The sequence below is a fragment of the Muntiacus reevesi genome, chromosome 14 (assembly GCF_963930625.1).
Source record: "Muntiacus reevesi chromosome 14, mMunRee1.1, whole genome shotgun sequence".
Taxonomy (NCBI): Eukaryota; Metazoa; Chordata; class Mammalia; order Artiodactyla; family Cervidae; genus Muntiacus; species Muntiacus reevesi.
This window is the reverse complement of record NC_089262.1, coordinates 614100-627750: the sequence shown is the minus strand read 5'-3', so window position 1 is coordinate 627750 and position 13651 is coordinate 614100. Positions and strand designations below refer to the sequence as shown.

Sequence of the window (13651 nt, the reverse complement as noted above, 5' to 3'; positions counted from 1 at the left end):
CCTGCAGGGGGGCCTTTCAGACCCACTGCTCAGCCCTCTCCCTCCCAGCTGTCCTCATGCGTTCCAGGCTCCTGCCACCTCACTGATCAGAGTGCTGGACCCTCTATGGGATGAGAAGAATTTCTTTTTACTCTTAGAACCCCTGTAGAGTTTTGAGGAAGCTGGGTGCTTGCTGCCTGTGGCCACTGCGAATTGAAGCCCAGAAGGCCTAGCTCTGGGAGGCCTGCCTCGACCGCCATGAACGGGAACGGCTGGCTGGTGAGTGGACCGCGGGCTGGATGGTGCACAGAGGCTGTGTGAGCTGGGCGCCTCTGTCTCAGAGCTCTCCCAGGAGCCAGCTGGCCTTGGCGGGAGGACTCTTTGCAGCTCAGGTCTCCCTCCTGCGTGCAGTGCCCAGGCCGCCCGGTGTGGGAGGCAGAGCCGGCTGGGGTCTGCCGTCCCTTGAGGCTTGAAGGCCTCAGGCTCCAGGTACCACCTGTCCCCAGAGCCACAGGGGGCGCCGTGGGGAGGCTCGGGGCCAGGGTCACCCGGGGCCCCGTCGCTGGAGCTGGCTGAGACGCGCAGCCCAGGAAACCTGACCTCCCGAGGGAGTGGGGGCAGGAGGAGCCCACGGCATCGGGTGGCCATGCTGGGCAGGTGGCGGGCGGGGTGGCCGAAGTTTCCGTGTCCGAGAGTCCAAAGTGGGGCAGGCGTGGCTTGGGGAGGGGCCCACAGCTGGGGCTGACCCCGAGACCCGGGAGCGATGGATCTGGGGTTAGGGGGCGAGAGAAGGGCCACTGGGGGTCTGAGCAGCTTGACCCAGGGCCCCAGGCCTGATTGCAGAGCTAGAGCAGCCCAGCCGAGGCAGACCGAAGCCCCGCAGCTCCGGACTCTGTTGCTGAGGGAGCCCCGGAGAGGGCAAAGCCCCCTTCCTCCAGTCGCCAACCAAGCCCACACCCAGGCCTGGCCTGAGGAGGAGGTGCCCCCCAACTGGGGCCGCCTCCCTGGCCCTGCAGAAATGCGCCCCCCAGCCCTCACCCACCCCCACCCACCGCTCACCAGCCAGCCCTCGTCACCCACCTGCAGCCAAACCGGCAGAAGCCAGGGGTCGGGGCTCAGACCCGGGCTTGGGGCGCTGGTGTCCACAGAAGGCCGTCCAGAGAGGCGGCGCCCAAGGAAATGGGCTTCCCAGCAGGTCGAGGCGACAGAGGGCCACGGGGAGCCCCGCCGCCCTGCCCCGCCCGGGATCGTCCCCGCAGTCCCAGGGCCAGCCCGCCACCACTGGACCCATCCTGCCTCACCCCAGCGTGCCCGGCCACAGCCCACCGCCTGTGTGCCCGCCCCCTCTCCGTCCTCATCTAAACTCCCCAAGGACAATCATCACGCTACCCTAGCTCAGCACACAATTTAAGGCAGAAAAGCGGAACTTAAGCCAAACAGCCATGGGGGTCCAGGCCAGATAAGAGCAATTTCAACAGGTTTCAGAAGAAAAGAAGAATGAAAATTGACATTTACTGAGTGCCAATCTGTGGCTCAGACAGTAAAGAATCTGCTTGCAATGGGGGAAGACCTGGGTTCAATCCCTAGGTTGGGAAGATCCCCTGGAGGAGGGTATGGCCACCCATTCCAGTGTTCTTGCCTGAAGAATCCCACAGACAGAGGTGCCTGGTGGGCTACAGTCCATAGGGCTGCAAAGGGCAGGACACGACTGAGCGGCTAAGCACCGTTGCCCTGTAAGGGGAGCTTCAGGCCTTTATTCTTCCACCCCTCATCCATCCATTCCTCCACCCTCCCTGCATCCATTCGTTCCTCCATTTATCCATTATCCATCCATCCACCATCCGTCCTCTCATCCTTCACCCACCCCTCTATCTACCATTCATCCACCCCCATCCAAAACGCAGCCCTCCCTCCGTCCATCATCTCTGCATCCCTCCCTCCATTTACTCTTCCATCCACCCTTCACCCACCATCAACCCCTCCATCCATCCATCATCTATCCATCCACCCATCCCTCCCTCTGTCCATCGTCTCTGTATCCCTCCCCCATCCATCCATGATGCATCCACCCATCATCCCACATCAGTTTCTGAATGTCAGAGGCTCTGCGCACCGTCCTGGGTGCTGGAGCAAAGCAGGAAATAACGCCAAGGTGTCCGCTGGGAGAACCAGGGGCCACAGGCCGCTGCTGCGTCCCGGAGTCCTGCTGGGCTGGTGGGCACCATCCGGTTTAGGCACCGGGGTGCCTTAGAGCCTGAAGAGGACGTTCTGAAGGCGGGGGATGGATATGAAAAGAAAGCCAGTCCTCCGGCTGTTGTCCAGGGGGCCCTGCATGTTTGGGGCCCAGCTCTGCTTCCCCAGAAAGCCCGGGGCACCCCTTCCTGGCACTGAGGACCCTACGGCCTGGCATCACCTTTCAGAGTTGGGGGGACTTTCCTGACCCCTCCTGAGCTCCCCGTCACCCCTCAGTCTGCACCTCCACCACCCCCACCCCCACCTCACCCTTAACCTCCCCACCGCGCCAGCCCGTGGGCTCCCGATGGGCGGCCACAGAGGGCCGGGCTGGGCAGCTGGCCAGGGCCCAGGGGAGCGTCCCAAACTCAGGGTCGAGACACGGTGGCCGCGAGTCTGTGTCTGCCTTGGCTGAGCGGAGGGGCTGCCGGCGCTGGGGACACCATCCCCCCAAGTAGGGGCTTTCTGTCCTGCAACGCAGGGGTCTCCTTTCCCGAGGGCCGTGCCATCCCCGAAACACACCCAACCCTTAGCCCGCCCCTTGCTGGGAAGCATCTCAGAGCTGCCAAGGGGGGCCAGCCTTGCAGAGGATCTCACAGGGGCAGTGGGCCCAGAGCAAGCCTCACCTTCTGCCAACAGGCGGGCATTGCCCTCACAGCCTGGAGCCATAAAGGAAGCGAAACTGAAACGGAGGCAAGTGAGAGGAGCCGCCCTCCCGGGCCAGAGGGCATGACCCCAGGCGCCCCCAGGGCTGGGTGGGGAGGGCTCCCTCACACGTAACCCAGAGGGAGCCTCCCGGACTCTGCGGGGCTGGGACCCCCAGGCGGCCCGCATCTCACCTGGCCCTGGAGGACTAGGAGGGTGCCGGGCCATTGGCTGGCGGCTGCTGCTTCTCTGAGCAGTTCTTCCCTGGGACCTGACCCACCTGGCCCTGGAGCCAGCCCCGAGGGGGGCACCCCATCACCCCGCCTCCTCACTGGGCCCTGGGGACGCCTGCCTGGGGCGCCTAACGGGCCCCGGTCGCCCCGCTCACACGCCCTCAGCGGGCTCCGCTGCCCAGGGCTCCAGGCCTCGGGCGTGTCCAGTGACCGGGGGCCCATGGGCTGGCCTGGGCAGCCCGGGGGCAGAACGCCCCAGCCTGGGGGATGAAGGAGCCTCGTCCACCATCTCCTGGGGGGTCTGTGACGGCATCCCGGCGGCTGGGGGCAGTGGGGCCCGGCCTGGACTGGCCGCCCGTCTCTGTCCTGGGGGCCCTGGGCTCCGGGCAGCCCTGAAAAGGGAGGCGGGCGTCCTGGCGGGAGCTGCCCCAGGCCCAGTCCCCTCCCAGAGTCCGGCCCAGGGAGGCCATAGGCCCTCGGGCCCTGGCAGGGCTGCAGGGCGGGCGCCTCGGGCCACCGGGCCCAACGCGCCATGCCCCACGTGCACACAGGGGTCGCGGCTCAGGTGGGACCCTGCCCCTGCCAGACGCAGGATGCTCGTGCTCCCCCTTCCACTCGCTGTTGTCACTCGTGGGCTTTATTTTTAGAGGAGCGTTAGGATGGCAGACGAATCTGTTGGAGAGGACCGACCACTTCCTGCCACAGTTTCCAAACCGCCTGTAGTTCAGGGCACTTGAGGAGCCGCCCTCCTCATTATCAGCGCACGGCTGTTATGATGCCTTTTCACTCCCCTGTGAACTTGAGTGTTCCCAGGAGAAGAGCGGCTCCCGGACCCCTGGCTCGGAAGACTGGAATGAGGGACCCTAGAAGGCAGAGGCTGCAAGGGACCCACCTGCAGAGCGGGGGGGGACCCGCCCCCCACCCCGCAGTGGCCGCGCCTTCCTCTTGGAGGAGGGGCTGGTCTCGGGCAGCTAGAGAGCATCAGGCTTGAGTCCCTGGAGGGAGGGAGGGGGTTTACTAAATACAAAGCTGTCTGGATGCTCGCAGGTGAAACCCTGGGATGCTGGGTCTTGTTCAGGATGACACGAGTGGGGTGGACGTGGCTGAGCCCAAGACCGTCTGCCTCGCACAGTCAGATCCCTGCAGAAAAGGGCCGCAGGGGAGTGCCTGTGATGGCTCAGCTCCTGCAGTGACTCCTGGTCCCCAGCGAGGACCCCCAGCTGCACGGCCTCCTCCTCGCTGCCCCCAGGAGCGGACCCACCTAGGGATATGACCAGGGAGCTCCTCCCAGCCTCTGTAGCCCCATCCGACCTCGTGGCTGCCAGTGGGGCCGGGTCAGGGACACTCCTGAAGGCTTCCCGCCACCCCAGACTCTCCAGCTGCTACTGGGCCCTGGGGGGGTGGGTCCGCCGTTCCCTTCCAGGCAGCTGGGAATTGACCCAGCTCAGCCCACTGCCCAGGCCCGAGCCGGCAGGCTCTTTCCACCCATATTTATAGATACAGTCACAGGCAGAACAAAATCGAAAGCCCTGGTCAGCGGTGAGATGACTGGAGACGCGCGGGCGGAGGTCGTCTGAGCCTGAGACCTCAGAAGCCCCCGGGACCAGCCCTCCACCCCAGGGGCACCTCCGCGGGGAGGCTCAGCCCCTTCTCCGGCCAGCCCCGTGGGTGCTTTCTGGTGCTCGGGATTTGCCTCACGTGCTGGGGGCAGCCCCCGACCCCCACGGCTCTGCACGCCCCTCACCTCCTCCCCCGCCGTCCTGCTGCATCTCCGAAGGCAGGTCAGCCCCACGACAGCCCAGAGGGGTCCCGAGGCCCGAGCGCAGCCGAGCAGGGGCTCGTGCAGGCCCCTCGGCTTGGGGCAGCAGGAGGCCAGCAGCCCTGCCCCCGCCTCGCCGTCTTGCTCTCTGGATCTCGGTTTCTGTTCCCCCGCCAGCCTCTGCTCACGCTCCAGCCCTCTCCCTGGGAGTCTGCTTCCAAGGAGACGCTCGCCTTCCTGAGGTGCTCACAGGACCGGCTCCTGGGGAGGGGCGCGGCCTCCAGGTCAGTGGCAAGCCCCCTGCGGGCTCCCACCAGACAGAGCTCAGACCCCTGGAGTGACAGCTCAGCCTGTGACCCTGGGCCTCCCTGGCAACGGATGAAGCCCCCAGGGGCCTTGTGTGTGTGTGTGTGTGTGTGTGCACGTGCGCGTGTGCATACGCGTGTTTTCTTCGAGGATGGCTCCAAAGGGCCCAGGCCATCCGAATGGGACCTGGAGACAGGCCACCGCCCAGGCCGTCAGCTCCTCTGCTCGGATGACAATGGTCCCGTCCCTCCGGGTGCAGCGGGGCCTCTGGGCAGCTCCAGGTGACGGTGGGGCCCCTGGGCCAGTGTGGACCACAGCCCTCGGCGGCCCTCCTCAGCCTGACCCTGTGGCTGCCCTGGCAGGGCCAGCGGGAGACGCCGAGGAGGGGCACTCCCGTCAGAGAGGCCAGTGCCGTCTGAGCTCCAGAATGACTACCACGCGGTCAGGCAGGCAGCGGGGCTCCTGTTCAGACGGCTGACGGCACCCCGACTCCCGCGGACGCCCAGAGCCCCCCTCCCAGGCCCAGCCCATCACCTTCTGTCCACAAATCACTCTGAAACTTGCCTTTCGAGTCCCCTGAAGAGCCCGAGCGCCGCCACGCCTGCCGCCTGGAGACTTGGCTTCCGGAAGTCAGGCTGCGGGCGCACAGTGCTCCCCTCGGACGCTTGTGTGACCGGGATGCCACTGTTAACGTCTGCCTTGCAACTGTCTGTTTCCGTTTCCCTGCTCATCCTCAGAAGCCAGACCCTGCCCACACGGGGCTGAGGGCCTGGGGGTGCAGTGGACCTGTTCACCCGAGGCCCACCCGCCGAGGTCAGCGCAGCCCCGGAGTCTTCCAGATTTCCAGGACTGCAGACAGGGAGCCTGGCTGGGCCAGGCCGCTGCGGGCGTCGCAGAGGCAAGGCTGCGGGTGCAGGCTGCCCTCTGGCCGAGGTCGGGAGCGCCCCTCACCTGAAGGCCCTGGACAGAGGGAGGAGAAGGCCTCCCGGGTCAAGCCTGCCCCCGGCCGCCTGTGGTCTCAGGGCGGAGTGTCAGCGCGGAGGACGGCTCGTGGTCCTCTCCCAGCTGGGCGCTTCTGATGGCGGCTGATGACCCCCAGGGCTGTTCCCTTTTCAGTTCTGGAAAATGCGTTATTTCATATTTCCCCAGAATTTCAAGAAAATTCCAAAACAAGAACAAAAGGAGGGAAGAAAACAGAAGAAGTAAAAGCAACAAAGAAAGACAAAGCTATCATTCTTTACAGGTAAAAAAAAAAAAAATCCCTGAAAACCACAGAGGAAACTGGGAAAATAAGTGAACAACGGAATTTAGAGTTCTGGGAGGTGGCAGGTTACAAAACAAATACACAACAGCCAGTAATGTTTGTCTTGCTTTGGTTTTTACATTTCAGCATAATTATAAGATCCATTACAGTAGCAACAAAAAATGTGAACACGCGTGAATTAACATAAAGAGAAAGACTCGTGGGACCTGGGTGGAAAGATTAGACACCCTAAAGACAGTTTCGGGCAAATTTACTTTCAGACTGAACGCCTTTTCAACCAAAACATGAAGGCACTTGGGGGAAAACTTTCCACGATTCAAACATCCATCTTGAGGGGAAAAGATTGAAGGGCGAAAATGGCCTAGAGAATAATGAAGAGTGGAGGGTGGAGGCAGGACTGGCGTCCCAGCGAGTCACGGAGAACAGAGGGTGTGTGGAGACCCCACTGCTGCCAGGAGGGCCTCCTGAGACTGAGAAAAAGCCAGGAAGGCTGAGCGGGAGCCAGGCGGGAGAAGCCAGGCGGGAGAGGCCGGGTGTGCCCGCAGGTGTGAGCGGGAGCGAGGCGGGAGAGGCTGGGTGTGCCTGCAGCTGAGCGTGCAGGGCTCCGCTCACCCTCTCTGCTGCTATGTGGTTGGAGGTGGGGGAGATAACGAGAGGGTAGGTGCAAGAGGGCAGTCTTCACCCACAGCTCTCACCTCTCCCCCGTGCTCCGGGGGCCTCTAACCCTCCTTCTCCTCTTCCCTCGTTAGCAGAGCCCCAAACAATGGCCAGTCCATGTCCCAGTCTTCTCAACAGGCAGGTGTGGCCACATAGCCACATTCTGGCTAATGATGCGGTGTATGGCTTCTGGGCCATGCTCTGGGGAGGGGTGGTAATCGTCCCTTCCACTGTTCCCTCCCTCTCATACTGGAATACAAATGTGAGGGCTGGACCAGGAACAGCTATGATGGATCGTGAGGTGAATGTTTGGAAGCTATTACACTGCTGAACACCAGCCTCCTTCAAGTCACTGCTTGAATGCCCCCAACATCCCATTTAAAATCTCACCCCCAGACCCCTTCTCTCCCTCTATCTTACTCAGCTCTTGTCACTGCCTCTCCTATGGAACTCAGGCTTCAGAGCTGCAGGGACTCCTGCCTCCTTGCGCCATCCCAGGCCCGGGCTCTGCTAGGCACCAGGGCACACTCAGTGAATGAATGAATGTGTGAAGTGCCGCACATGTAAAGGGGAGCTGCTGAGGGATGAACCTGAGACCTGGAGGGAAAGTAAACTGGAGCACCCCTGGGGGCCCTGCCGTGGACACCCAAGGACAGAGGGGGCCGGTTCTTACCCAGGGCCCCCTTGCCCCCCAGTCCCACCTCAGCTGTCTGCCCTCCTGGGGCTTCCACCAGGTAGAATTCCAAGGGAGGCCACCTGCCTGACTCCTGGGTTGAGTGACTGGACCCTGGTGGCCAAGAGGCCAGAGCAGGGGGTGGGAATCGCCAGGCCAGGGTCTGGCCCCAGAGTCTCCCAGCGGGAGGCCTCCACCCTCGGTTACCGGGGAAGCTGTGGTCCGGGCCTTCAGTGGCCATTCTCAAGGTCCCCAGGCCACCGGCTGCCCCTGGGGTGGCCACACTCCCCGCACCAAAGCCGGACCTCCAGCGTCCCTGGCCTGTCTCTCCGTAGACCAGCCCTGGCGAGCTGAGCCCTGGCGCCTGGGGTGGGGTCTCCAAGGTTTGGCAAGGAGCCCCCCGCGGTTGCGCTCTTCTGAAGGACTGTACTGGCTTCCAGAACAAGGCTTCTGCGTCTTGGGGCGCGCAGGGGCGCTCTGCGAAGGTGGGCCCAGCCTCTGCCCACTGACCGACGGCTTTCCGCGGCGCCTGCGCCCCGCCCTGCGCTCCTGGCTGCCCCGCCCGCCCGGCCCGGGCGCCCCCACCCCGCCGTCCTGGGTCCCAGGCGCTCGGGGCCGGCGGCCTCCCGGGCGCCCCCACCCCGCCGTCCTGGGTCCCAGGCGCTCGGGGCCGGCGGCCTCCCGGGCGCCCCCACCCCGCCGTCCTGGGTCCCAGGCGCTCGGGGCCGGCGGCCTCCCGGGCGCCCCCACCCCGCCGTCCTGGGTCCCAGGCGCTCGGGGCCGGCGGCCTCCCGGGCGCCCCCACCCCGCCGTCCTGGGTCCCAGGCGCTCAGGGCCGGTGGCCTCCCGGTGCAGCCCGCCCGGCCCCGCCCCGCTCGGCCCCGCCCCGCGCTCCCCACCCCGGCCCCGCCCGCGCCCGCGCCGTCTTTTCAGCGCCCGCACCGGAGGCCGGGGCTGTACTGGGGCCACCATGTCCCAGCGCTTCGTGGTGACCCCCGCGGCGGGCGGGGCGGGGGACGCGGGGCCCGGGCCCGGGGGCGGCGGCGGTCAGAGCTCCAGCTCCGGCCAGGGCCCCGACGCGGACCCCGCACCCTCCCCGGGGCCGCCGGCGGTGGACGCGCTGCCCATCCTGCGCTACTGCCGAGAGCCGAGCCGCTACTACGGTAGGCGCGCCCCCTCGGGCGCCGCTTCCCCCGCGTCCGGGGCTCGGGGCCGGGTCTGGGGCCGCGGGCTCGGGCGGTGGCCGGGGATCGGGCTGGAAGGCTCTGGGGCGCCGGCCTCGGGGCCACGGCGGGGCGCTGGGTGGTGGGGGACTGGGGTCCACCTGGTGCGCCCGTCCGCCTTGCTCCCCGGGGGAGGTGGGGGACGGCCTTGGCTTAGCGCCCCTCCTCACGGCCCCCCTGCCTGTCGCGGGGCTCGGACAGGAATCGGTCCTGGGCCGCTGTCCCTGAGGGTGGCTGGTGACAGCCCCGGGCTCCTAGTGACATCTCCGCTCTGGGAGGGCAGGGACCAGGCCAAGTCAGCTCTGGTGTGTGGGGCGGGGAGTCGGGGACCACCAGGGAAACGCTGGCCCCTCCGGTGGCCTGACGTGCTTGGGGGAGTGCCAGCGCCCGCCCGAGTCCCCGCTGTGTCCTCCCCCGGTGCCCCCACCCCTGCCCTTCACCCCTGAGCCCCGACCTGCCCTCACCTTCAGCCTCCAGACCCCAGACGAGAGCGATGGCGCAGACGTCTGTGGCCGGCCCGTCTGCTCGAAGGGCTGGGTCACCGGACACTGTTCAGGCTGCTGGGTCTCGGGTCCCGCGCTCGGCCCAGGAGCCATTTCCTGGGCTCCGGTGGGGGTTTGCGCACCTGATGTCTGACCAAGAAGTCTCAACCTCAGAACCAGAGGGGGTCCTCCCCGCCTCCGAGGGGCCTCCCCGCTCCCGCAGACCCTGAGTCTCCTGTGAGCGGGGATTCTGCAGGCGCTGAGCGGTGCGCGTCAGAGCCACTCCGTATTTCTGGGGTGTCGTGCCAGCCTGCATCCCTTCTGGGGGACGTGAGCGGCTGACACCGGGAGCCGCGCAGAGGGGCGGGCGCTCTGGGGGCCACGGCAGCGAGAGGCTCGAGTCCAGGCTCCCCGCGGGCCCCCGCCCTGCCCCTCCCTGCAGGGCCTCAGCCTGGCCTGTTGGCTGGACCCCGATGGGCGCCGTCCCGCATGGGGCTGCTCTCCCGCCCGGCAGGGCCCGGCAGAGGGACATAACCTGGGCCAGGTTGACCTTCCGACCCTCCTCGCGCGTTGTTGCCCTTTGTGCCCTCTGCGATGCCCACCCTCGGCGCCCAGTGTGCTGGCCTGTGCCCCTGGGGATGCCCTCCGCTGGCCTCCTGCCGTCTCCGTGCTCACACTAATGGGCAGGAAGGGCATCGCCCAGCGTCCTCGATGTTGCAGGTGGGAGAAAGGGGACCTCCGAACCCAGGACCGCCCCCACCCGCCTCTTATTGTGGGGCAGCTGTCTGGGCTCAGGCTCTCCTTCCCCCCCACCCCGCGCTGGGGTCTGGACCACCCCGCCCGTTCAGCGCCCAGCCCTCAGGGGTGGAAACCATGCTGAGCCTGGGGTCACTGCCCGGCTGCCCGGCTGCCCGGCCGATAGACAGCCAGGCTCCAGCGGTGCGGGAGTTCACGGTGGGGGGGGGAAGTTCACGGGCTCAGCGCCCACCGAGGATCAATCCAACGATTTTCTGTTGTTCCCACTGGATGAGAACAAAGGCCCTATTATTTGACGCTGCCATTAAGAAGACAACGCAAACTAAGTTGAAAACAGCAAGTGCAGGTCTCACCGGCGCGCCCGGGGCCGGAGCCAGGAGGTGCACGGAGGGCGCCTGTCCTGGGCTGCCCTTCGCCCACAGGTGGCGGGGTGACCCAGGGGTGCCCCCTCACGGCGGGGCCCAGGCTGAGGCTGTGTCGGGAGCCCTCCCTGACCTCCCGGCCGCTGATGAGTGACCAGAAGAGCCGCGGGCCAGGCTGGTCGCTGACTTGGTCCCGCGCGCAGGGCCGGGGAGGCGGCCACACAGCTCGCCTGGGAGGGGCTGGGCGCGAGGGTGGGCAGGGTCACATGGCCTGGGAGGACCCCGCCGGCAGCGAGCGTGGGGACTTCCCGGGAGGGGTGCTGTGGAGAGACCCCGGGGCAGGCCCTCTGGTGGGACCGGTAGGGTTGCCAGATCCCCCGCGTGCCCCCACCCTCCTCCGTGTGTCCCCACTCTGAGTGTCACACCACTCAGAGGTCGCGCCTCTCGGAGGCCAGACGCCCCCTCGGCCACCTCCCTGTCTCTGGGGCCTGGGGCAGGCTGCCCTTGAAACAGGCCCTGAGCAGAAGGTCCTAGAAGCGGGGGCCAGGCCCTGCTTCTCAGGGCCAGTGGACAGTGGCGTGTAACTTCTGTCACTTCCGGGAGGGGCCTCCTGCCGGGCTGGCAGGCTGCCTGGCCAAGGGCATGTGAGGACCACCCGCCAGCCTGTCCGTCTGGGCAGCGGGAGCTGAGGGACGCAGCCTGGTCGGGCCCGCCTGGGCCTGGGGAGGGTGGGCGCCGCGGGGTCAGCCCCAGGCTGCCTCGGGAAGAGGCGGGTGAGGGCGCGGCAGGGCCTCTGCCAGGGTCTCAGCGGTGCCCACGTGTGGCCCCCGCCTCTGCCTGCCCGCTGCTGGCCTGGGCGGGTGGCAGGCCTGGGGGTGGGAGGTGCACAGAGGCCCGGGGCTGAGGGGCTCCAGGGAGGCCAGCCCTCGTGGGCGGCCGTGCCCTGTGCCCTTGGAGAGGCTGGGGCGGGGCAGGGAGACTGGCTTCCCTGGTCAGGGGACCGGCCCCCAGCATCGCCCACCTCCACCGTGATCGGGGGTCAGGCCCTGCGGGTCATTCTAGAGCCTGGGTGGTTATGCTGGTGGGCGCGGGGCCTGCAGCCTCCCAGGGTCACGCTGGAGGAGTGAAGTGCAGGCCTCCCGCTCTGAACCCGCGAGGGGGTGTGTTTGTGCTGTTTCTGTGTGTGTGTCTGTGAGTCTAGTGTCTATGCGTGGGTGTGTGTGTGTTCACGTGTGTCTAGCGTGTATTGTCTGAGTGAGTGTAAGTGTCTGAGTGTGTGTGTGCGTGTCTGAGTGTGTGTCTGAGTGTGAGTGTGTGTGTGTCTGAGTGAGTGTGAGTGTCTGAGTGTGTGTGTGCGTGAGTGTGTGTGCGTGTGTGTGTGTCTAGTGTCTATGCGTGGATGTGTGCATGTTCAGGTGTGTCTAGTGTGTGTGTGTGTTGTCTGAGTGAGTGTGTATTGTCTGAGTGAGTGTGTCTGAGTGTGTGTGTGCGTGTCTGAGTGTGTGTCTGAGTGTGTGTGTGTTGTCTGAGTGTGTGTGTGCGTGTCTGAGTGTGTGTCTGAGTGTGTGTGTGTTGTCTGAGTGTGTGTGAGTGTCTGAGTGTGTGTGTGAATGAGTGTGTGTGTGCGTGTCTGAGTGTGTGTCTGAGTGTGTGTGTGTGTTGTCTGAGTGAGTGTGCGTGTCTGAGTGTGTGTCTGAGTGTGTGTGTGTGTTGTCTGAGTGAGTGTGAGTGTCTGAGTGTGTGTCTGAGTGTGTGTGTGCGTGTCTGAGTGTGTGTCTGAGTGTGTGTGTGTGTTGTCTGAGTGAGTGTGCGTATCTGAGTGTGTGTCTGAGTGTGTGTGTGTGTGTTGTCTGAGTGAGTGTGAGTGTCTGAGTGTGTGTCTGAGTGTGTGTGTGCGTGTCTGAGTGTGTGTCTGAGTGTGTGTGTGTGTTGTCTGAGTGAGTGTGAGTGTCTGAGTGTGTGTGTGCGTGAGTGTGTGTGCGTGTGTGTGTGTCTAGTGTCTATGCGTGGATGTGTGCATGTTCAGGTGTGTCTAGTGTGTGTGTGTGTTGTCTGAGTGAGTGTGTATTGTCTGAGTGAGTGTAAGTGTCTGAGTGTGTGTGTGCGTGTCTGAGTGTGTGTCTGAGTGTGTGTGTGTTGTCTGAGTGAGTGTGAGTGTCTGAGTGTGTGTGTGAATGAGTGTGTGTGTGCGTGTCTGAGTGTGTGTCTGAGTGTGTGTGTGCGTGCTGTCTGAGTGAGTGTGCGTGTCTGAGTGTGTGTCTGAGTGTGTGTGTGCGTGCTGTCTGAGTGAGTGTGCGTGTCTGAGTGTGTGTCTGAGTGTGTGTGTGCGTGTTCTCTGAGTGAGTGTGAGTGTCTGAGTGTGTGTCTGAGTGTGTGTGTGCGTGTGTGCTGTCCACTGTGTGTGTGGCCCGGTGCTGACCGCTGAGACGGTGAGGGCCGGGCGCCTGCCTTGGGAGTGACTCCGGTGGAGGACGGCCGTGCGCCTGAAGGCACAGCTCAGGGGTGCAGGCCTGAAGCACGCCGCTCCATCCTGGGCTGGGACCGGGGACCAGGGGCACGCGGGGGACGAGGCCGGAGACGAGCTCAAGTTCCGCCCGCCGCGCCCCCTCTCCAGCCCCGACGCCTGCGTATGTGTGGGGCTGGCCCCCATCACCCTCTGTGAGCGGGCGGAGCCCCCGCCTGCCTGACACATGTGCCTCTACATGGCGGGGCGCGTGGCTCACGCCTTCATGCGGGAAGTCAGCATAGTCTCTGCACGGGGTTGCGCTTCTCTGGCTGAATCGGGCCTTTCCTGGGGGGAGTGAGGCTCTGGGCTCCTGCCCTCATGGGAGGCGGGCGCCTCCATCCAGGACAGAGGCAGCAGGTGTGGGAGAGCCTGCGGCTGCCAGGCACGCTCCGCTCCCCTGCCGCTTAAGCGCCTCCCGGAGTGGCAGCCGTGTGCACCTGTGTGAGTGCCCGGCGCCCAGGCTCGCAGAGGTGCAGTTGTGTGAGTGTTGTCTGTGTGTGTGTGTTGTGTACGGGCCCCTGTGGGAGCTGGGGGAGGATTCCGGCTGCAGCTTAAACCACCCCCGGCGCGTCCC

The 13651-nt window shown here is 65.4% G+C and overlaps 1 protein-coding gene across 1 annotated transcript; it reads left to right on the top strand.

Moving 5' to 3' along the window:
• Positions 1-3621: 3621 nt before the first annotated feature.
• Positions 3622-13258, top strand: LOC136146726 (collagen alpha-1(I) chain-like). Its single transcript, XM_065905762.1, has 12 exons — positions 3622-3654; positions 4867-5132; positions 5414-5549; positions 5892-6184; positions 6964-7075; positions 8084-8117; positions 8189-9106; positions 9255-9580; positions 9896-10173; positions 10302-10420; positions 10632-10930; positions 13061-13258. The coding sequence occupies exons 1-12, from the start codon at positions 3622-3624 to the stop codon at positions 13256-13258; spliced, it is 3012 nt and encodes a 1003-aa protein (XP_065761834.1).
• Positions 13259-13651: the final 393 nt, after the last annotated feature.